This window comes from Astyanax mexicanus, chromosome 4, assembly GCF_023375975.1.
Source record: "Astyanax mexicanus isolate ESR-SI-001 chromosome 4, AstMex3_surface, whole genome shotgun sequence".
NCBI lineage: Eukaryota > Metazoa > Chordata > Actinopteri > Characiformes > Acestrorhamphidae > Astyanax > Astyanax mexicanus.
This window is the reverse complement of record NC_064411.1, coordinates 45,067,777-45,089,598: the sequence shown is the minus strand read 5'-3', so window position 1 is coordinate 45,089,598 and position 21,822 is coordinate 45,067,777. Positions and strand designations below refer to the sequence as shown.

General features: G+C 35.7%; 1 protein-coding gene across 2 annotated transcripts; it reads right to left on the bottom strand.

The window, feature by feature from the left end:
• Window positions 1-319: 319 nt before the first annotated feature.
• On the bottom strand, window positions 320-21,530 carry LOC125801712 (uncharacterized). Of its 2 annotated transcripts, none has more exons than XM_049478807.1 (4): window positions 21,397-21,528; window positions 19,305-19,436; window positions 16,033-16,115; window positions 320-616 (listed from the first exon to the last, which is right to left on the bottom strand). In XM_049478807.1, the coding sequence occupies exons 1-4, from the start codon at window positions 21,488-21,490 to the stop codon at window positions 521-523; spliced, it is 405 nt and encodes a 134-aa protein (XP_049334764.1). In that variant the 5' UTR covers window positions 21,491-21,528; the 3' UTR covers window positions 320-520. The 2 variants fall into 2 exon arrangements, with proteins under 2 accessions (XP_049334764.1, XP_049334765.1); XM_049478808.1 differs by lacking the exon at window positions 320-616 and adding an exon at window positions 15,410-15,849 and having other exon boundaries at window positions 21,397-21,530.
• Between the last annotated feature and the right edge of the window lie 292 nt (window positions 21,531-21,822).

Sequence of the window (21,822 nt, the reverse complement as noted above, 5' to 3'; positions counted from 1 at the left end):
ACGGTTCTTTTTAAAGACAAACTAATTTAAGAGCTTTTAAGACTTTTTAGGATATGCTGACAGCCTTTTATTATTATTATTATTATTTTTATTTTATGTACCTTTACACACTGCCAGAACAACAAGCTGAGAGTACAAGCTCTAATAATAAAATACAAACAATATATATATATATATATATATAATATATTTAGTCTAAGTAAACATTTAAAACAAACAATACATATAAAACCATAATCTGAAATTGATGTGCACAAAACAAAAATCTATTCTGATGTTGGAGACCAACATTGTTTCAATGTATTAAAGTGTGTTAGTTAAATAAATAAACTGTTTCTAGGATTCCTGCTGAGGTAAATACATCCAGTGCTTATATAAAAACATTTCACTGCCCCCTACTGAGTAAAGTCACAACTGGTATTGCTCCTCTCAGTGCTGGGTCTTTCAGAAAGGAGGCTTGTTCAGTTAGTTGTAGGATTTGATAGTAACTGCAGATTGTTTAGTCCTGATGATGGAGGAGTTAGGGGTCCTTTGGTTTCTGATGGACTTGTATGATCCTTAAAGAGCAGTCCTTACACCGCTCCTTCCGTAAGAGCTCCTCCACCTGACGAGCAAACTGAAATCACAGGCAAAATGAATATTTTTAATCTTTTAATTTTTGTACAATGTAAGACAACCCTAAATCGCACTCAGTTGGATAATTTAGCTCATTAAAGTGCGAATATCAAAATAAAAAAGTTATTTCATAAAATGTATTTTGAGTAATTTATTTAAAAGCTTTCAAGGACAAAATGTATTGTAATAATGACCCTTAAAGGCTTATAGAAAGAAGTTAACAGTAATCACTCACATTTTGCAGGCTTCTCTTGGCCTCTTCTGTGTTAACTCTCGTCTGTGTACACAATGTCAGGTCAAATATAACTTTCATTGCCTCTGTAAACGAAATGGTATGAGGTCAGCATCAAAAAGACCAAAAAATGATGAGGCTAAATCATATAGTTTTAATGTTTTTGATGTAAATATTTCATTGTCAAACTCATCATGCAGATAATAAAAATATTCATGTCGTTTAATAGGCCAGTAAGAGCCCAGCACACAGCCCAATTGTTTATTATTTTATACAAAAGGTGGGTGGTAATTTTAATGCCTTTTATTTTCTATTCCTCTGCACACACATGACACTGTGAATGGAGAAATGTTAAATGCCAGCAAATCTTGGATTGCATTTAGAATATCCCATTTATCTGTCACTTTCAAGACTCGCTCAAACTCTGATAATTAACATTGCCTTGCCATGAGCACACTGACTGCTGTTCCATGACTTTTGGTATACCAGTGTATGTGGGTGCTGCCAAAGGGAAAATTAAAGGCCCTTGATTGGCTAGATGATACCTTTCTGCTTCGTCGTATTTATGTCTGATGTTGAAGTCTGTTGTGAAGTCTGATCTGTAATTTCTGGTGAAGGACGAAGGGTGGAGGGTGTGAGAACAGACGTGATTGGCTGAGGACTCTGCGTGGATGTTAATGTGTCTGATCCAGGTCTGGTGGTGCCTGTGGTTTCAGTCGAGCTGGAGGTGGTTTCTGGTGTGATAAATTATTAAAGTTTCAAACAGATTAAAGTCATGCACATAATGTCTTAATAAGTTGTGCTACTTATTAAGAATGTCTGTTAGATCTACAGGTTTTTCTGTAGCATTAGTGTAAACACAAAATCATGTGTAACATGTTAAAACCTCAAATCAGAAAAGCTGGTAAATATAGATAATGCAAATAAATTCTTATTATAAGTATTTAAGATATTTCATGTCTTATCTGGTCAATTTCAATTCATGTTAATATTTAACATTTTTATGATCTTAGGATATTAGCATGTTGAGAGTGAGAGGAGTGAAATGTGCTGCTTACCGGGAATTTCATTTATAGACGTTACAGTCATTAAAGTAGTAGCATCTCTGGATGTGGTTGGTGGCAGAGTGGTGGAGGTGGTTGGTGGCAGAGTGGTGGAGGTGGTTGGTGGCAGAGTGGTGGTGGTGGTGGTTGTGGTAGTGGTGGTTGTAGTACTTGTTGCAGCTGTGAAAAGATAATAGATCATATTATATAGATCAGTTACTCTATATATCATAACAAAACAGGTGCCAAGTCATATATATACCATATGTGTGTGATGCATGTTTCAATTTAAATATTAATCAAACAAAACACCAGTAAACATAAAATGCTGTTTTTAAATGAAGGTTTTCATTACTAAGTGAGCTTAGTACTTTAGCACATTACTTTAGCACCAACTGCAATCAAGTGTTTGCGGTAACTGGCAATGAGTCTTTCACAGCACTGTGGAGGAATTTTGGCTCCACTCCATTCTTTGCAGAATTGTTGTAAGTCCGCCACATTGGAGAATTTTCCAGCATAAACCGCCCTTTATATGGTCATGTCACTGCAGATCATTTGGATTCTGGTCAGTACATTGACTAGGCCACATTAAAGTCTTCACTTTTTACTTCAGCCATTCTTTCTGGTGTGTTTTGGATCATTGTCCTGCTGCAGAACCCAAGTTCTTTCCTGCTTCAACCATAGTTGTGTTATGTTTTTACCCTTTCAGACCTAAATTAACTCTAGTGAACCCGAGAAAAAAAAGAATGCTGTTTTCTGTCTGTAATGCACATAAAAAAGACTCCAATATTGTACTTTGCCCTACTTTTTGTTAATTTGCTGGTTTATGTTTTATTTTGATGGACAACAGCTCTCAAATAGTGTTATGTGCAAAAAAACATTTAAAAATAAAGAAAATGCATGGTGTCCATTGTAATGGATGCAGGATCTAAAAAAAGTTAACTGGTAGGGCAAACACTTTTTCACACAGGGCGATGAGGTTTGGATTTTATCTGCCTTAATAATAAAAACCTTTATTTAAAAACTGCATGTTGTATTTACTTGTGTTGTCTTTGACTAATATTTAAATTTGTTTGATGATCTAAAACATTTAAGATTGACAAACATGCAAAAAAAAATAAATAAATTGTAAATATACATATAAATATACCTACATATAATTAATTGGTTAAGTTGCATTACATTCTAGGGCTATGTATTGGCAAGAACTTGTCGATACAATATAAATCAAAATACAAGGGTTATGATTCAATATATTGGCATATATTAAGATGCTGTAAGCAAGACAAAATATTGCAGTCATTTAAATCTAATTTTAGGAAAACTCCGTAGTACAAAAAGACATTATAATATTCATCAAGTCTAAATAAAACAAACCAAAAAAACAGCAGTAAAACATATGAACATATGAAAACTGTAAAAAACAGGAGATACACAATTTTTATGTGATAGCGACTCACGTTGCGCGCAGGTTGATATGTAGTCTGAGCAGCAGTCTTTATTCTGCACACAGAACTCATCACAGAAACACGAACCTCTTTGGCAGCTATTATTTTTCTCCACACAGCACAGAATTGTGGGGGTTGAGCAAGAAGCTATAAGCAAGAAACAGATCATAAATACATTTAAATGCAAACCAGAGTCATGTTTACAAATCCCACCTAAAACCTTAATGTGTAAACAGAAGCTTTATGCTAACATTGTCTGCTTCTCTGAGCTCAGAGAAATCTAATACTCAAATTCTATCTTTATTATTTTATTTTACGGACTTACTTTTTTCTGATTTAGGGTTGGTTAACTTTTACATCTTTTATTTTAATGTATTTTTATAGACATGAAAAACTTGCTATAGACGTAATGTAAATAAAAATCTATTAACTTTTTAGTAGTGAAATTAGCTTTTTCAGTTGGTTTAATCTTTCACTTTAAACAAATTTACTTTTTACATTATTTTTGTGTGATGAATTAAGACAACATAAAATTGTATTATATGTGAAATCATTTCATTTTCAACACATAACTAGCTTTTTTTAATCAAAACTTTATAGTCCATTACCCTTAACTTAAGCAGAGTGCCTTATCCATGTTAAAATCACATAATATTCTAATATAATTTCACTAACACCAACTTAACATGTAAATAGAATGGTATTTTAATAGAATATTTACACCCAAAACAGAAACTACTGTTACTAAAAATGAACAATGTTCCAGTGATTATTTCTTGGTCATGATGTGGTACAATGACTACCATTGATGAGAACAGTATCTATGTCAGATTACTCATATTTCTATTTGTCTGAGTGGGAAGACAGTCTGTCACCACAGACGTACGTGTCTCTATTTAATTAACAGGTATCAGGTATCAGTTTAGCAAGCCTTTTTGGCAGGGCAAGAAGGATAAGTGTTTCCAAAAATACATGAGTATTTTTTCCTTTAATCATTTCTATTGGGTGTAAAACTAATGGTACAACAAAAATCCATATTAATGATAATAATGTGATATTAATTAATGTAAAAATAACCATTTTTTCACTATTGTTAAATTACTGTGATATATTATTTTAGAGCCATATCCCCCACCTCTTGTACCACTTGTACCCTTTTTACTGTATAATCTTAGGTGCAATGTACATGCAGTACAAATCTTTACAGAACAGTCCTAGTCACATTGTTTTAATATACTAATGTGTTTAAACTAAATTAAAACCAATTGTTGATTAAACTGATAAGCAGAACTTAATAATGTGACTTGTGACCAATTTATAAAAAAAATTATTAAATGATTACATTTTTAGCTATTTTACTTATATAGTGTGCCTGGATTTTAAAAATTGTTTCTGTTCCTGTTAAGTATTTATGACAACAACAATTCCTACATGCGTTTTCTTTCTTTTTGCAGTTTTTTAAACTTTTTTATTTTAACTTTGTAACCTTGTTTGCTGCTTTTTTCACATATTCTTTTTTCTCAGAGCAACCAAACGATTATCAGCTTTCACATGCCCTACCCACTTTAATTCCCCCTACAACTGTGACATTTAAAAAACTGTATGCACTCGTTCACTTTACCAGCCTTAAGCTTTATACCTCTATATTTGCACTAATGTTTATACGGGTTCTGTTTATACTGGTACTGTCATATTCCCTCTTCCCACTCCATCACTATTGCACTATTGTCTTGTGTCTCTTGTCTCACGTATGTCTATATCTGTGACCTTGTCTTTGTACATTTGTGACCTTGTAATGTACATTTAGTGTCTCTAATTCTTTTATGTCTATATTCTTATTTTGCTGTACTTGCTGTAACTTTTGGGAAAGAGAGTAACGTAATTTCAATCCTCTGTGCGCCTTGTACATAAGAAGTATTAACAATGAAACTACTTGACTTGAAACTATTAACAAAAATCTCTAATAATTAAAAACAAAAGTAAAGAAAAAAATAACATAATATGTAAATAATGATACTTATAATGGAAAACATAAATAAAACAAAAAAGAAAACAAAAATACTGTAAATGAATTACAAAATAATACAAATTAACAAAGTGTATGTAACCATTCTTCTAGGAAGATTCCTCCTATGTCGCTATATCTAGAGTATGTTTAAGTGTTTCCAGATGTATACCATAACACCCCATATAAGCAGGTCCCCAAGTCCGGTGAGGGTGAGAGAGCAGGAACATCGAATTGGGCAACATCTCTCTCCAGGGCTGCAGGGCTGGCCTGGAGATATTGTCTTAGTCTTTGTAATAAATAATTGTATTACACCTAAGGCAGTGTCTGCGGTGTCTTCTTCCTCATCCTTAAGCATCTTAACAGCTAAGAAACAGCGATAAACGACAGTTCCTTGAGTGATGTCACGAAATAACAGATAATGGTGACAAAAAATGGTTGAAGAACCTTTTAAATATCAAAAGAACCTTCATTGTATGTACATGTTCTTTAGCAATCTTTAGTAGATTAGAATAGGACAGAAAAGGTCCGTTTTTTTTTTTTACCAAGTTATTAATTATGACTTCCTATATTAAGAACCAAATAGTTGTCTATTCAAGGGTTTTAAAAACACCCCAAAGTAGATCTAGTTCCTCTATGTCACTGTCCTAAAGAACCCTTTCGGGCACCTTCAGTAAATAAAATAACAACATCTCATTTGTACAGTGGAAAAAAGGTGCAAAGTTAAATAGTCATTTAACATATGTCTGGAAGAAAAGTTGGCTTTACCTGATACATGGTACAGCACTCCTAATAGAAACAGCAGGAGAATCCCTAACCGTGAAACTGTCATCCTAAAGCAGACGAGTGTGTGCATGAAATAAAGGATTTTCACTAAAATCGTTCCAAGCATGCAGTTTATATCATACTTCCTTGTTGCTTATCATTCGAAATTCCACATACTCACCTAATGATTATCCTGATGACTCAACAGACACCAGCCACTTGAACACTCAGGAATGAAAACGATGCAGAAGTTAAATGCATTTCCTCATAATCGTGCCAGCAGGTATCCTTCAAGTGCGAAAATGGCAGGACAGATGATATTCTTAATGTTCATAACACCTCAATGGTTCAAATCATATCTCACTGGGCGCTCATTTAGGGTGTCATGGCTAGGATAGCATGGATTTTCCTAGTCAAAGCCTATAAATGGGCAGAAGCCTCTAAACAGGTAGAAACCAGTGTGTGGGCAAAAGCCTGTGAATGGGCAAAGGCCTGTGAATGGGCAAAGACCTGTGAATGTGCAGAAGCATGTGGCTGGATAAAAGCTTGTTAATAGGTAGAAGCATGTGAATGGGCAAAATCCTGTGACTGGGCAGAAGCCCATGGTTGGGCAGGAGGCTGTAGATGGGCAGAAGCCTATAAATGGGTAGAAGCCAGCATCTGGGCAAAAGCCTGTGAACAGGCAGAAGCCTGTGGCTGGATAGAAGCTTGTACATGGACAGAAGCCTGTGAATGGGCAAAAGCCTGTGAATGGGCAGAAGCCTGTAAATGTGCAGAAGCCTGTGGCTGGATAAAAGCTTGTACATGGACAGAAGCCTGTGAATGGGCAAAAGCCTGTGAATGGGCAGAAGCCTGTGAATGGGCAAAAGCCTGTGAATGGGCAGAAGCCTGTGAATGGGCAAAATCCTGTGACTGGGCAGAAGCCCATGGTTGGGCAGGAGGCTGTAAATTGGCAGAAGCCTATGAATCGGTAGAAGCGCGCGACTGGGCAAAAGCCTGTGAATAGGCAGAAGCCTGTGGCTGGATAGAAGCTTGTAAATGGACAGAAGCCTGTGGTTGGGGAAAAGCCTGTGAATGGGCAAAAGCCTGTGAACGGGCATAAGCCTATAAATGGGCAGAAGCCTGTGAATGGACAGAAGCCTGTAAATGGGCAGAATTTAAGATTAACCATTGGTACAATGGCTAGTTAACATGTTTATCAAAATAACTGTTGTTTCCATTTTAATAAGGGTATTTTCACATTACCTATATAAAGTGATTAATGTATCAATGTGTACATGCCATATTGTGGACTGATTTATTCACATTACATACAAATACAAATCTATTACATTTATGAACAAGAACTGAAAGTGAGCTGATAATTAAATCTGACCTATTGTAAGGTGAACCTGGCCAAAGTACATCTAAATTTGGTTAAATAGGATTGAGGTCAACATTCTTTAAATGCTTGAAAAAATATAAACTTATAATTTTTGTGTGGCATTAGTTTAAGCAGACTGTGTTTGTCTATTGTTGTAACTTAGATGAAGATCAGAACACATTTAATAACCAATTTATGAAGAACTCCAAGTAATCCCAAAGGATTCACATACTTTTTCTTGCAACTGTATATTACTGGAAACAACTTACACAACAAACATGTTTTGTGAGATGTTATAAAATGCTTTTTCTGTTTATCACCTTAGAGGTGGCAGAGTGTGACCTATGTTGAAACTGGCAGAGTGAGCTTGACTCCCGCTTAACTATAAATGTTTGGAACAAATAAATTTTTGATAATGATTATCCTGATGACTCAACAGACACCAGCCACTTGAACACTCAGGAATGAAAACGATGCAGAAGTTAAATGCATTTCCTCATAATCGTGCCAGCAGGTATCCTTCAAGTGCGAAAATGGCAGGACAGATGATATTCTTAATGTTCATAACACCTCAATGGTTCAAATCATATCTCACTGGGCGCTCATTTAGGGTGTCATGGCTAGGACAGCTGTCCTCAACCCACTCATTATCCACTGGGGTCCCCCAGGGCTCGGTACCGGGACCCCTTCCTTTATCCATATACACCACCTCTCTAGGTCAGGTTATTCACTCACATGGATTTTTCTAGTCAAAGCCTATAAATGGGCAGAACCCTCTAAACAGGTAGAAACCAGTGTGTGGGCAAAAGCCTGTGAATGGGCAAAGGCCTGTGAATGGGCAAAGACCTGTGAATGTGCAGAAGCCTGTGGCTGGATAAAAGCTTGTTAATAGGTAGAAGCATGTGAATGGGCAAAATCCTGTGACTGGGCAGAAGCCCATGGTTGGGCAGGAGGCTGTAGATGGGCAGAAGCCTTTAAATGGGTAGAAGCCAGCATCTGGGCAAAAGCCTGTGAACAGGCAGAAGCCTGTGGCTGGATAGAAGCTTGTACATGGACAGAAGCCTGTGAATGGGCAAAAGCCTGTGAATGGGCAGAAGCCTGTAAATGTGCAGAAGCCTGTGGCTGGATAAAAGCTTGTACATGGGCAGAAGCCTGTGAATGGGCAAAAGCCTGTGAATGGGCAAAAGCCTGTGAATGGGCAGAAGCCTGTGAATGGGCAAAAGCCTGTGAATGGGCAGAAGCCTGTGAATGGGCAAAATCCTGTGACTGGGCAGAAGCCCATGGTTGGGCAGGAGGCTGTAAATCGGCAGAAGCCTATGAATCGGTAGAAGCGCGCGACTGGGCAAAAGCCTGTGAATAGGCAGAAGCCTGTGGCTGGATAGAAGCTTGTAAATGGACAGAAGCCTGTGGTTGGGGAAAAGCCTGTGAATGGGCAAAAGCCTGTGAACGGGCATAAGCCTATAAATGGGCAGAAGCTTCTGTTTATCACCTTAGAGGTGGCAGAGTGTGACCTATGTTGAAACTGGCAGAGTGAGCTTGACTCCCGCTTAACTATAAATGTTTGGAACAAATAAATTTCATCAATATCTTACCCATAATAGTATTAATATAAACATTTAATTTAAACTAGAGTAATGATTCTAATATGAAAAAACAGTAATGTATCAACATCACATTTGTCTGGATGGTGAGTAAAATATGAATTAAACATCAAACTAGAAAATGTTGCACCCAAAGCTCTCCAACATTATTTCAGTTACATTAAAATTCATTACGATGAGTAATCCAAAACACTTTAACACGCTACATATTTTGTTTTCTATGTGATGCTAACCTAACTGTGCACAAATGATGCAACCTTGAAACCAGAGCTCCATAAAAAAACTATTTAAAAGCCAACATCCAACACACCTGACTAATATATAAACTAAAATATAGACTAAAATATATTGCTTTAGAAAACTTGTACTAAATGTTCTGAAGCTCTGGAAAAAGACAGGACGTCATTCTCTGGCCATTCAGAAAGGAAAAATCACAAAACTTTTGGCTGATCTGCATGTTACTCTTTATTATATTCAGCTATATTTTGGTGGTTTTATTTGAATAGATTATTCTTTAGCTTAAGACATAATACATAAAAAATACATATGAACTGTTTAAAGTCTTTTCCAAGAGTATCTCTGCCAAGACTATTTAAAATAGTATTTAAAAACTTCATAGTGAGAAATGAGAGAGTAGCAGAGCAGTCCAGATTTTGTGAGTAAAAGTTATATTATCTACTGATTGAACACAAATATTATTGTTTTAAATATTTACACGAGTCAAAGTACTATATAAAATAAATGGAACTGAGCACATGGTACCAGATCTTACTGATTTCTGAAGAGAGATAATTAAAGCTGATTCTGTTCATCTTTTACAGAATTTTTAACAACTTTAGAGAAAACAGTATGTGCATTGTGGGTATTGTTATTAAGATTTGAATGCTTTATAGCGGAGGTTTTTGTCTCCGTTTTTAAAAATATCTTTGTCCACACGAAAACGCCATATCACTCAAAAACACTGAAATTAACAGGGATTCTCTAGATATTTGGACGTTATCTCGTCACTCCTCAGTAACAACTACTTTTTTTTTTTTTGTCCCACCAATTTATTTACGGTTCACGGTAAGGTCTGTACTTCCGGACAGACACATTGCTTTCATAAATAATGATAAATTATTTTATTTAATTAAAATATTTTTTTATATAGCGACTCCACCAAAATCGTTCGAATTAAACTGTAATCATTTATCTAAAGCAAGATTGCGATTAAAAATGTTCTTTTTACATGTCGTATGTTTGTTTATTAATAGTTCAGTTTTGGTTCCTCTTACCTTGTTGTAGCTGGGGCCCTAATTAGCGCTGCACCTGCAGCGGGCGCATGCGTACGGTGGCCGAGAAAGCCCAGCGCAGTGCAAATTGAAAAGCGCTGCAAAAGCACAAAACACATCCATCAAAATTACAACACAGGCGCAGCAAATAGAAAAACGCGCTGCAAAAAGAAAAACGCGCTGCAAATAGAAAAACGCGCTGCAAATAGAACCACAACACAACGAAAGTGAGTCACAACACAACGGAATTTTCCCGGGGGGACCTTAAAAGATGCTGTACCAGCTGTATACAAAGGACAGTAAGTGGCAAACAAGCTTCTGAAAAGTAAGTTATGTTTATTACCTGTGATTACCACGGTTGTGTGCATATTATTAAAAGTTCTGCTTCACAAAACGCCTTGTTTGCCACTTATTGTCCTTTGTACACATTGTGAAGTCCGAGACGTTACTGAAGACGCAGCTTAGCTGGTCCAGCATCTTTTAAGGCCCCCCGGGAAAATTCCGTTGTGTTGTGACTCACTTCCGTTGTGTTGTGGTTCTATTTGCAGCGCGTTTTTCTATTTGCAGCGCGTTTTTCTATTTGCTGCGCCTGTGTTGTAATTTTGATGGATGTGTTTTGTGCTTTTGCAGCGCTTTTCAATTTGCACTGCGTTGGGCTTTCTCGGCCACCGTACATGCGGGCTTTCGCGCTAATTTTAGCAGAAACATGGTGGATGTTTGTACTGGTAAGACGAGGCTTTAATCACAAAGTTTTAATAAAGCTATAAAACGAATTAAGTGTAACACCTACGATAAAACAAGTGCTTAGGACTGTGTGTGAGAAATCTGTGCTGACACAAATGCGTGAAAACCAAGTTTTGATGACTATAGGGAAGTTTAGTTCAGCCTTTTTTTTTTAACCCACTAGCTATATGTATGTAGGGGATAGCTGCTGCTTGCTGCATGTGCTAACTGTGCCCCATGCTATATTTTGTGCAGGTATGTTCATGTTTTGTGCCATTTATTGAGTTCTGCTTAATATTTTGAGGTCTTCTTGGTTCTAAAATACTATAATAAGCCACTATACCAGGGGTATTTAATTAGAATTCCGGTCGGTCTAGTTAGAGACCGTTATCATTTTGAACTTGTGTTATTCAGTGCCATATCCTGTATACTGAAGAAGGCTAGTACTTTTGCCAGTATTTTATCAACAACTGAAAGACAAAACAAATCACAAATACTATTCAGTATATTTCAACAACATTTATTGTTTTATTTAGGCATGTCACAATAATTAGATATTCGATTTATCATACAATAAATTTATCAAGTCCATTTATGTGAATCTGTATGTTAACTTTGTTTCAAAATGCTATATTTGTTCTATTTAATTGTATGTATATTAGAACTGCGCCTGCCTGTGATGGTAATTATATGAATGACAAATCATACAATATATAGAGAAATGTTTGCTGAACTTGGCCAAAATATCAGCTTTTTTTTTTTTTTTTTTAAGTTTTAGTTTATTGAATATTATTACTGTAGCAGGAAAAAACTGATGGGGGGGAGTTGCCAATGTTTTTTGTCCCCTGGGAGTTGCCTTAGTTTTGAGGTAGGGTTGTTTTGGGAGTGAAGGGATTTTTTTTTTTTTTTATTGCTGCAGTAGTTCTGAGCAGGTTGAGTAACGTGGACTATTTTCATTATGGTCTCGGTTGTTTGATCTGTGAGTTTACTGCGCCACTAAGCACAGGCAAGAAAAGTTCTGCCGCTTTAAATGAACATTGTCAGAATTAAATCCTTCTCAGTAGTTTATCGGTTGGGTCCGTACTGGACAACGTCTGGGTCCAGTATATGGGTCTGCATTATATGATCAAATGTTTAGCCTTTACAGTAACTATTTTATATCACTTTTATATCTTTTTATAAATACAATATAACGTCATATATAAGGTTCAATTGGTATTTTATCAGGTGAGATTCGGGCTAATGTGTCCTGCATCCTATTCTCATGTTATTTACAGGGGTGATAGCGTTCCGGCGCCGCGCCGGAAATCCGGCGTAGCGTGGCTCTATAAAAAAAAAAAAAAATATATATATATATATATATATATATAAATAAAATAAATAAATAAATAAATAGAGCCGGTTCAGGTATTAAGTCCCGCCTCTCAGTAGAAACAGCCAATCAGCTTGCTGTTTTTTTTTTTTTTTTGCGGAGGAGCGGGGGAAGCCCCTCCCTTGCTGTGAGATTTAGCAGCGGGATCGGACGCAGCAGCTTCAGCTGATTTAAAAACAGATCTGGATATACGGAGATTTTTCTCAAAAAAAGATAACGGTAGGCTAAACACGTAAACTGTGATGATATGTTTCTGATAGCTGGTTAAAAATACACTTCTTGTATCAGCACACAGATTAAACCCACTGTGATTAATAAACTGCAGCTGTGTTAGTGAGTTAGCTTGATAGGGAGTCAAGGTTTTAGAAAATAAATAAACTATATATGTAATGTTCAACTTGCCCTGTACCTGATCAGCTAATCACTATTTCACATATTTCACTGTCGTTATTAGTTTAGGATTACAGGAGAAAATGAATATAGCTAATTAGCTAGAAGCCAGATGTAGTGGATAGTCAGAATTTAGTACAGTACTTTATGTTTGTAGTTTAAAGCAGTTTCTTAACCCTGATCACTGAACTAAAATTGTGTTTTCCACAATTCCACAATCATTTCACCTAGATTTTCACCTGATCTTGATTTTCACCTAGAGTGACAGCTGTCACAGTGAAAATGAAGCAGAGTTATGAAAGTGGTTGTGCTAAACGAAAGAAACGGGCAGAGAGCAAAAGAATCGCAGATGCACTGCCAAAATTCACCTCCTTTTTTACACCTCCTGAACCGATCAGTGTTTTTGGGGCCGATTCCGATCGCCGGTCGTCTTTCACCACGATGGGCCGATCGCCGATACCGATCTTGGGCGGGGCCAAATGCCAAATTAATGCCACACAGGTGCCTGGCAAACCTGGCTGGTACAGATTCCCCTAATTACATCCACACCAAAGCAAACACTGGTAATTTACGCTGCTAGTAAATAAACATGAATGTTACTGACCAAAATAAACGCTTTTTATGAGAGATATAAGTTCTGTGTAAATATTTATAAGACAATACCTGACAAAATCAGTTTTAATGACGTTAAATAAACATCACTGTGACAGCGCTAGTCGCAGTTTCACCGCAGTAAAGGACGAGGAGGTGAATCACTTATCTAACCAGCCTTTACTGATTTCTGCTCCAATAACCCTTTCAATAACCTCCAATAGCCTTTAATAGTCTTCAGTAGCCTTCAACAGTCTAACCTTGCAGCCGTGGTGTGTCCACTAAACTCCGTAGTTATAAACATCATGAGGTTAGCAGCGCGCTAACTGACCTGTTTATAATGTAATCCGAGCAGTGCCTCCGTGACAACTGCTGCTGTTAGCTGCTTTGGCTGAAAGGTGAACTGTAGAGAGCTGTATTATCCGTTTTTAAAACCTTTTCCTACACAGATGAACTTAAAAAAAACGTGTAAAAAAACGCTCCAGACTGGCTGAGCTGAGCTCTGTAGCCCGTGGCTGGGCTGTAGCTGTGACTGAGTAAAGACAGCGGGGGCTTGTGCTGCTGCAGCTCCCACTAGTGGTTGGATGAGGAACTGCAGCTTCTTGTAAGTGAGCAGTTTCACCGGTTTCACCAGTTTCATCCACACACAGCTCTGATAAACTGCTTAACCCTAAACTCCTGAATCAGATCGGCTAAAATCATAAGAATATCTGCAGAACAGTGTTAATATGCAGAAGAATATACAGAACAGTGTTAATATGCAGAAGAATATACAGAACAGTGTTAATATGCAGAAGAATATACAGAACAGTGTTAATATGCAGTAGAATATGCAGAACAGTGTTAATATGCAGTAGAATATGCAGAACAGTGTTAATATGCAGTAGAATATACAGAACAGTGTTAATATGCAGTAGAATATGCAGAACAGTGTTAATATGCAGTAGAATATACAGAACAGTGTTAATATGCAGAAGAATATACAGAACAGTGTTAATATGCAGTAGAATATGCAGAACAGTGTTAATATGCAGTAGAATATGCAGGATCAGGGTTGAGAAACACTGCTGTAATGTGACTTCTGTTCATTTGTAGTTCACAGTAAGACCACATGTCCTGACGTTTATAAAAATCTCTATGAAACATAAAGTTACATTATTTTACACAAGGACACCATCTTAAGAAGAGCTCTCAGTAGAAAAAGAAAAAATAAAAGTGCACTTTTTTTACAAGAGTGGAGAAAATGTAAATATGAAAATGAAAACGTTATCTAAAATGTGTCACTTGACAATAAGGTTATACACAGACTATTAAATGTTTGAATAATGTGTCAACATTTATGCCTATGTTACGTCACATATGCAGTCTGTTGTCCCTCCCCAACAACCCCCCCCCCCCCCTTTTCCTCACCCTGTTGGAACAGGAAAAAAAAGTTCAGGCTCAGGATTTTTTTTCACTATCACCCCTGTATTTATACATATTATATATATACATATATATAAAAGGAGAAGCATAGTGAATGCTTGTACAGGGGGGTGAAGAGAGCTGCATATTTTTTTTGCAGAATAAATCTTCAGACATCCAGTGTGTGTGTGTGTGTGTGCACAATCTTCTTGTGTGGCGACGATCTCAAGTCCGCTACACTCGCACATCCGAAATCTTGTGATTTTCAATCTTACATTTGAACATTATGTAAATCAAATCACCAAGACTGCCATCTTTCACCTAAAAAACATAGCACGTCTTCGTCCATCACTCTGATCCATCACATCTTTCATCACATCTAAAATTGACTACTGTAATAGCATTCTCTATAGTACATCTTACAAAAGAAATTAAATAAATTCCAGTACATTCAAAACCCAGCTGCGCGTCTACTCACTCACACTCGCTCATTTGATCATATTACAATAATATTACATAATATTATTTCTTCAAAAACTAGTTTAAGTAAACATTTAAAACAAACAGTACATATAAAACCACAACGTTAAATCAACATTTTATTGTTATTAGTATTAGAGATGTATTAGTATTACTAATAATAAATAAAAAATAAATGTTAATTCAACAAACTTTTGTTATCAGGGATTCCTGCTGTGATAAATACATCCAGTGCCTACATAAAAACACTTCACTGCCCCCTACTGAGTAAAGTCACACACTGGTATTGCTCCTCTCAGTGCTGGGTCTTTCAGAAAGGCTGTTTTTCAGGTGTACCTATACTCCAGTGCCTCAGTGGCTGGAGTTGGAGGCTTGTTCAGTTATTTGTATGATCTGATAGTAACTGCATATTGTGGGAGATTAATTTGTGTAGTTCTGATGATGGAAAAGTTAGGGGTCCTCTGGTTTCTGATGAACTTGTATGATCTTCATTGAGCAGTTCTTACACTGCTCCTTCCGTAAGAGCTCCTCCACCTGACGAGCAAACTGAAATCACAGGTAAAATTAATATTTTTAATCTCTTAATTTCTGCACAATGTAAGACAATCCTGAAGCTTGTTTAAATTCCACAACATGTCATTTCAAGTCATATATTTAAAAGCTTTCAACAAAATGTACAGTATTGTAATAATGACCTCAAAGCCTTATATAAAAGTAGTAATCACTCACATTTTGCAGGCTTCCCATTGCCTCTTCTGTATTTACTCTCGACTGTGTAGACAAGGTCAGGTCAAATACAACTTTCATTGGCTCTGTAAAAGAAAGGGTAGGAGGTCAGCATCAAAAAGACCAAAAAATGAAGAGCCTAAATTATATAGTTTTAATGTTCTTGATATAAATATTTAATTGTCAAACTCATCATGCAGGTAATAAAAATATTTATGTTGTTTAATAGGTCAGTAGGAGCCCAACACACAGCCCGATTCTTTACTTTTTTATTTTATCATTATAAAAAAATGAATACATTGAATACACTTTTTTCACTGCGCTGTTCACCATGGATGTTAATGCCTTTTATTACATATTCCTCTGTTAAATGTTAAATAACAGCAAATCTTGGATGGCATTTGGAATATCCCAACTATCTGCCACTATTAAGACTCGCTTAAACTCTGATAATTAACATTGGCTTGCCATGAGCACACAGACTGCTGTTCTATGACTTTGGGCAAATCAGTATATGTGGATGCTGTAAAAGGCAAAAGAACTTGAATTAAAAGCCTTTGATTGGATTTTTTACTGATTTTTCTGTAACATTAGTGTACATACAAAATATAGTGTGTAACTTGTTAAATCCTCAAATCAGAAAAGCTGGGAAATATATAAATATATACATCGGTGTGTGTGTGTGTGTGTGTGTTAGTCAAACAAAACACAAGTAAACATAAAATGCAGTTTTTAAATGAAGGTTTTTATAACTAAGTGAGAAATATGTGAAAAAGTATTTGCCCTCTAAACTTAATAACTGGTTAGTCCACCTTTAGCACCAACAATCAAGTGTTTGCAGTAACTGGAAATGAGTCTTTCACAGCGCTGTGGAGGTATTTTGGCTCCACTCCAGTCTTCGCAGAATTGTTGTAATTCCGCCACATTGGAGGGTTTTCCAGCATGAACCGCCCTTTTTATGGTTATGCCACAGCATCTCAATAGGATTCAGGTCAGGGCGTTGACTAGGCCACTCCAAAGTCTTCATTTTGTGTTACTTTAGCCATTCTTGCTGGGGTGTTTTGGATCATTGTCCTGCTGCAGAACCCAAGTTTGTTTCAGCTTCAACCACAGTTATGTTTCAACTGATGAGACAAACACTTTTTATAGGTTTGATGTTTTCTCGCTTAATAATAAAACTGCATTTTGTGTTTACTTATACTTACTAATATTTAAATTGTTTATTAAATGTTTGATAATCTGAAACATAAAAAAAAGAAATCATGGCAAACACTTTTTTTTCACACCATTGTAAATATACATATGCATACATCTAGATAAATTGACTTGGTTCTTCTCTATAAGTTGCATTACATTTTAGGGTGATGTATTGGCAAGAACTTGTCAATATTATATGTACAGTTGCAAGAAAAAGTATGTGAACCCTTTGGGATTACTTGGATATCTGCATAAATTATTCATTAAATGTGTTCTGATCTTTATTTAAGTCACAACAATAGACAAACACAGTCTGCTTAAACTAATACCACTGAAAAAAAGTATATGTTTGCATGGTTTTATTGAACACAACATGTTAACATTCACAGTGCAGGCTGGAAAAAGTATGTGAACCTCTAATTGGAGCTAATTAGGGCCAGGATGTGATGAGATTGGATGTGTTGGTTCAAGCTGCCTTGCTCTTTAAAAAAACACATCAGTTTTGAGTTTGCTGTTCTTAAGAAGCATTGCTCAAAGAATTGTTGACTTGCATGAAGCTGGAAAGGTTTATAAATGTATTTTCAATGCCCTGATGTTCATGTGTCCATGGTAAGACAGACGGTCTACAAATGGAGAACGTTCAGCACTGTTGCAACTCTTCCTAGATGTGATCATCCTGTAAAGATGACTGCAAGAGCACAGCGTAGAATGATCAATGAGATGAGAAAGAATCCTAGAGTGTCTGCTGAAAACCAAAAATGAAACCAAAATTCAGTTGTTTGGAAGCAACACACAACGCTATGTGTGGAGAAAAAAAGGCACAGCACACCATCATCAGAACCTCATCACAACTGTGAAACATGGTGGAGGGGGCATCATGGTTTGGGGCTGCTTTGCTGCCTCAGGGTCTGGACAGATTGCCGTCATCAACGGAAAAATTAATTCCCAAGTTAACCAAGACATTTTGCTGTCCGCCAACTGAATCTCAACAGTGGATGGATGATGCAACAGGACAACGACCCAAAACATAGAAGTAAATCAACAACTCAATGGCTTCAACAAGAGAAAATGCACCTTCTGAGAGTCCTGACCTCAACGCAATTGAGATGCTGGGGCATGACTTTAAGAGAGCGATTCACACTAGATATCCCAAGAGTATTGCTGAACTGAAACAGTTTCGTAAAGAGGAATGATCCAAAATTCCTCCTGACTGTTGTGCAGGTCTGATCTGCAACTACAGGAAAGGTTTGGATGAAGTTATTGCTGGCAAAGGAGGGTCAACCAGTTATTGAATCCAAAGGATCACATACCTTTTTCCACACTGGACTGTGAATATTATCATGTTGTCAATAAAAACCATGCAAACGTATAATTGTTTTGTGTGGTATTAGTTAAAGCAGACTGTGTTGGTCTATTGTTGTGACTCAGATAAAGATCAGAACACATTTATTGACCAATTTATGCAGAAATCCAAGTAATCCCAAAGGGTTCACATACATTATCTTCAACTGTATATCAAAATACAAGGATTATGATTCAGTACATTGCCATATATTAATATGCAATAAGCAAAACAAAATATTGCAAATATTTTAATCAAATTTTAGAAAATCTCCAATACTATAAAGAGGTGTGTTGAAAGGATGCTCAAGGCTGAGTTTTGTAACCTCTATGCTGTGGGTCAACATGTTTTAAAAAACATTAAAAAAGTGAAATAACGGATTTTAAAATTGATAAATGATCAGTTAACAAAGTGTAAGAAATAAATAAATAAAAATAATATTAGCAAAATGTATGCCCACACTGAATAAGAGTAAAGCAGTGTCAAATGCTTTTAAGTTGCGTTGCATGAATTAAAAAAGCAGTCCTGTTTGTAGCCTGATACAAATACATATACACAAATACACATATATAGCTGATTAAAGGAAGAATCATCTTTAATCTGAAGAATTAGAATTGAGCTGTTATATCAGAGAAATGTAGAAAATACATATTAGACATGAAATAAAAAAAATCTGGTCACCCTAATCATATGAAAAGAGTAAAAACAGGAGAGATTTTTTGTGACAGTGACTCACGTTTCCTGCAGGTTGAGTTGTAGTCCGAGCAGCAGTCTTTATTCTGGAAGCAGTACTCATCACAGTAACAACCTTGATTGCAGCTATCATTTCTCCCCACACAGCACAGAACTTTGGGGGTTGAGCATAAAGCTAACAAACAAACAGATCATAATAAAGTACATTTAAATACAGGTCTCAAAGTACCTGAATGTTAAACAAGATTCTCTTTGTCAATCACTATTAAACAGAGTTACGTTCACAAATCCCACCTAAAACTTTACTGTATAAACAGATGCTTTATGTTAAACATGTTCAGAAGCTGCGTTTGCTTCTTTGGATTTAGAGAAATCTGATACTGAAACTCTATCTTTTTTTTCCTTTTATTTCATTTTACTGACTTTTTCTGATTTTTTGAAGTTTTTACAGACATCTAAAGCATGCTATAGAAGTAATGTAAATACAAACTATTAACTGTTTACTAGCAATATTTTTTTCAATTTGTTGAATTTTTCACTTTAAACTAATTTACTTGTATTTGTACAGATTTTGTTTGTAAATGATTTTTATGTATTAAGAAAGTGTGACTGAGAACTTAAAATTGTATTATTTGAGAATATTTTTTTTGCAACACATATCCAGCTTTTTTAATCAAATATTTACAACTAGCCCGTTTATTTGTTCCAAATCGTTATAGTACATTACCCTGATATGAAGCAGAGTGACTTAACCTTGTTAAAATCACCTAATATTCTAACATAATCTCACTGACACTTATTTAATATGTAGATAGAATTATATTTTAGCATAATATTTGCACTCAATACAGAAACTACTGTTACTAAAAATGAATAATGTTTTAGTAATTATTTCTGGGTCATGACAGCACAATGACTACCATCGATGAGAACAGTATGTACGTCAGATTACTCATATTTCTATTAGAGTGGGAAGACAGTCTGCCACCACAGACATTACATAGGTATCAGGTATCAGTTTATCAAGCTTTTTTGGCAGGACAAGAAGAGCATGCGAGTGATGTCTGTGCAGGATAAGTGTTTCCAAAAATACATGTCTGTGTGTTTTTTTTTTCATTAACCATTTCTATTATGGGTAACATTAATGATGGGTACAGCATGTCAGATTGAGTGTGTCATATCATATCATACACGATAATATGTTTTTTTTTTAACTGTACAACATCCATATTGTGATAATAATGTAAAAATACTTAATGTCAAATTAACAAGTATATTACTATTATTAAAAAGAACTAATTGTTATTTTATAGCCATATCTCCCACCTCTTGTACCATTTTTTTTTTACTTAATAAACTTAGGTGCAGTAAACTTTTATGTAGTAAAAGTTCTCATAGAACAGTCTTAGTCTACTATTCGTTTACTGTTCAAACTGAACTAAAATCATTTCTTGATCAAACTGATAAGCTGAACTTAATAATGTGACTTGTGACTAAGTTAAGCAGATTTCTTTTTAATTATTACGTTTTTAGATATTACTCACATAATATGCCTACAGTGTTCTGACAACAATGCCTAAATGCTTCTTCTTTCTTTTTGATGTTTTTTTAAACTTTTATTTAACTTTTTATTTTAATTTTTTAACTTTGTAACCTTGTTTGCTGCTTTTCTTACATATTCTTTGTTCTCAGAGCAACCAAGTGAAAGCATTAGCAAAACATATCTAATAGGTAAGTAAATTAACTGAAAAAGTGAAAGTCAAAAAATCCAAAAGACTAGATATCAATCCAAAGACTATAATTGAACTGAATGCTCATCATTACATTATAGCAGACCAATGTTTGCTAACAGAAGTTCAAATGTTACACTGTTGGTTAAAATGCACTTAACCTGATAACAAGATATAGTCTAAAAAATAGAGACTTCAAATGGTTCCTTGAATGATGTCACAAAATATGTTAAGAACCAAAGAAGACCCAAAGTAGCTCTAGTTCCTCTATGGTACTGTCCTAAAGAACCCTTTCTGGCACCTTCAGTAAAGAAAATAACATTGTCTCATTTGTAAAGTGGAAAAGAGGTGCAAAGCTATTACTAGTCAAATAGTCATTTATGTCTGGAAAATTGTTGGCTTTACCTGACACATGGTACACGTACACCATTCCTAATAGAAACAGCAGGAGAATTCCTAACCGTGTGACTGTCATCCTCAACCACACGAGTGTGTGCATGAAATGAAGGATTTACACTAAAACTATTACAAGCATGCAGCTTATATCATACTTCCTTGTTGCTTATTATTCAAAATTCCGCCTACTCACCTAATGATTGTCTAGATGACTCAACATCAGCCACTTGAACTTACAGGAATGAAAATTTTGCAGTTAAATGCGTTTTCTCCTAACCTTCCCAGCAGGTGTCCTTCAAGTGCAAAAACTGCATGATAAATGATATTCTTAATGTTCAAAATATACTTAAAAACTTAACTATTATAAAGCATTGGACTACTGCAATATAAACTACAACTTGTAACTAAAGCCTGTGATTGGGCAGAATCCTGTGA

Bases quoted from the DNA above. Each gene is read 5' to 3' on its own strand.
- LOC125801712 (XM_049478808.1), bottom strand. From the start codon at position 21,490: ATGCACACACTCGTGTGGTTGAGGATGACAGTCACACGGTTAGGAATT. The intron at 19,437-21,396 runs GTAAAGCCAACA...TTTGTTTGTTAG, and splicing joins GTACGTGTACCATGTGTCAG to CTTTATGCTCAACCCCCAAA. The intron at 16,116-19,304 runs GTGAGTCACTGT...TTTCTTTTACAG, and splicing joins CAACTCAACCTGCAGGAAAC to AGCCAATGAAAGTTGTATTT.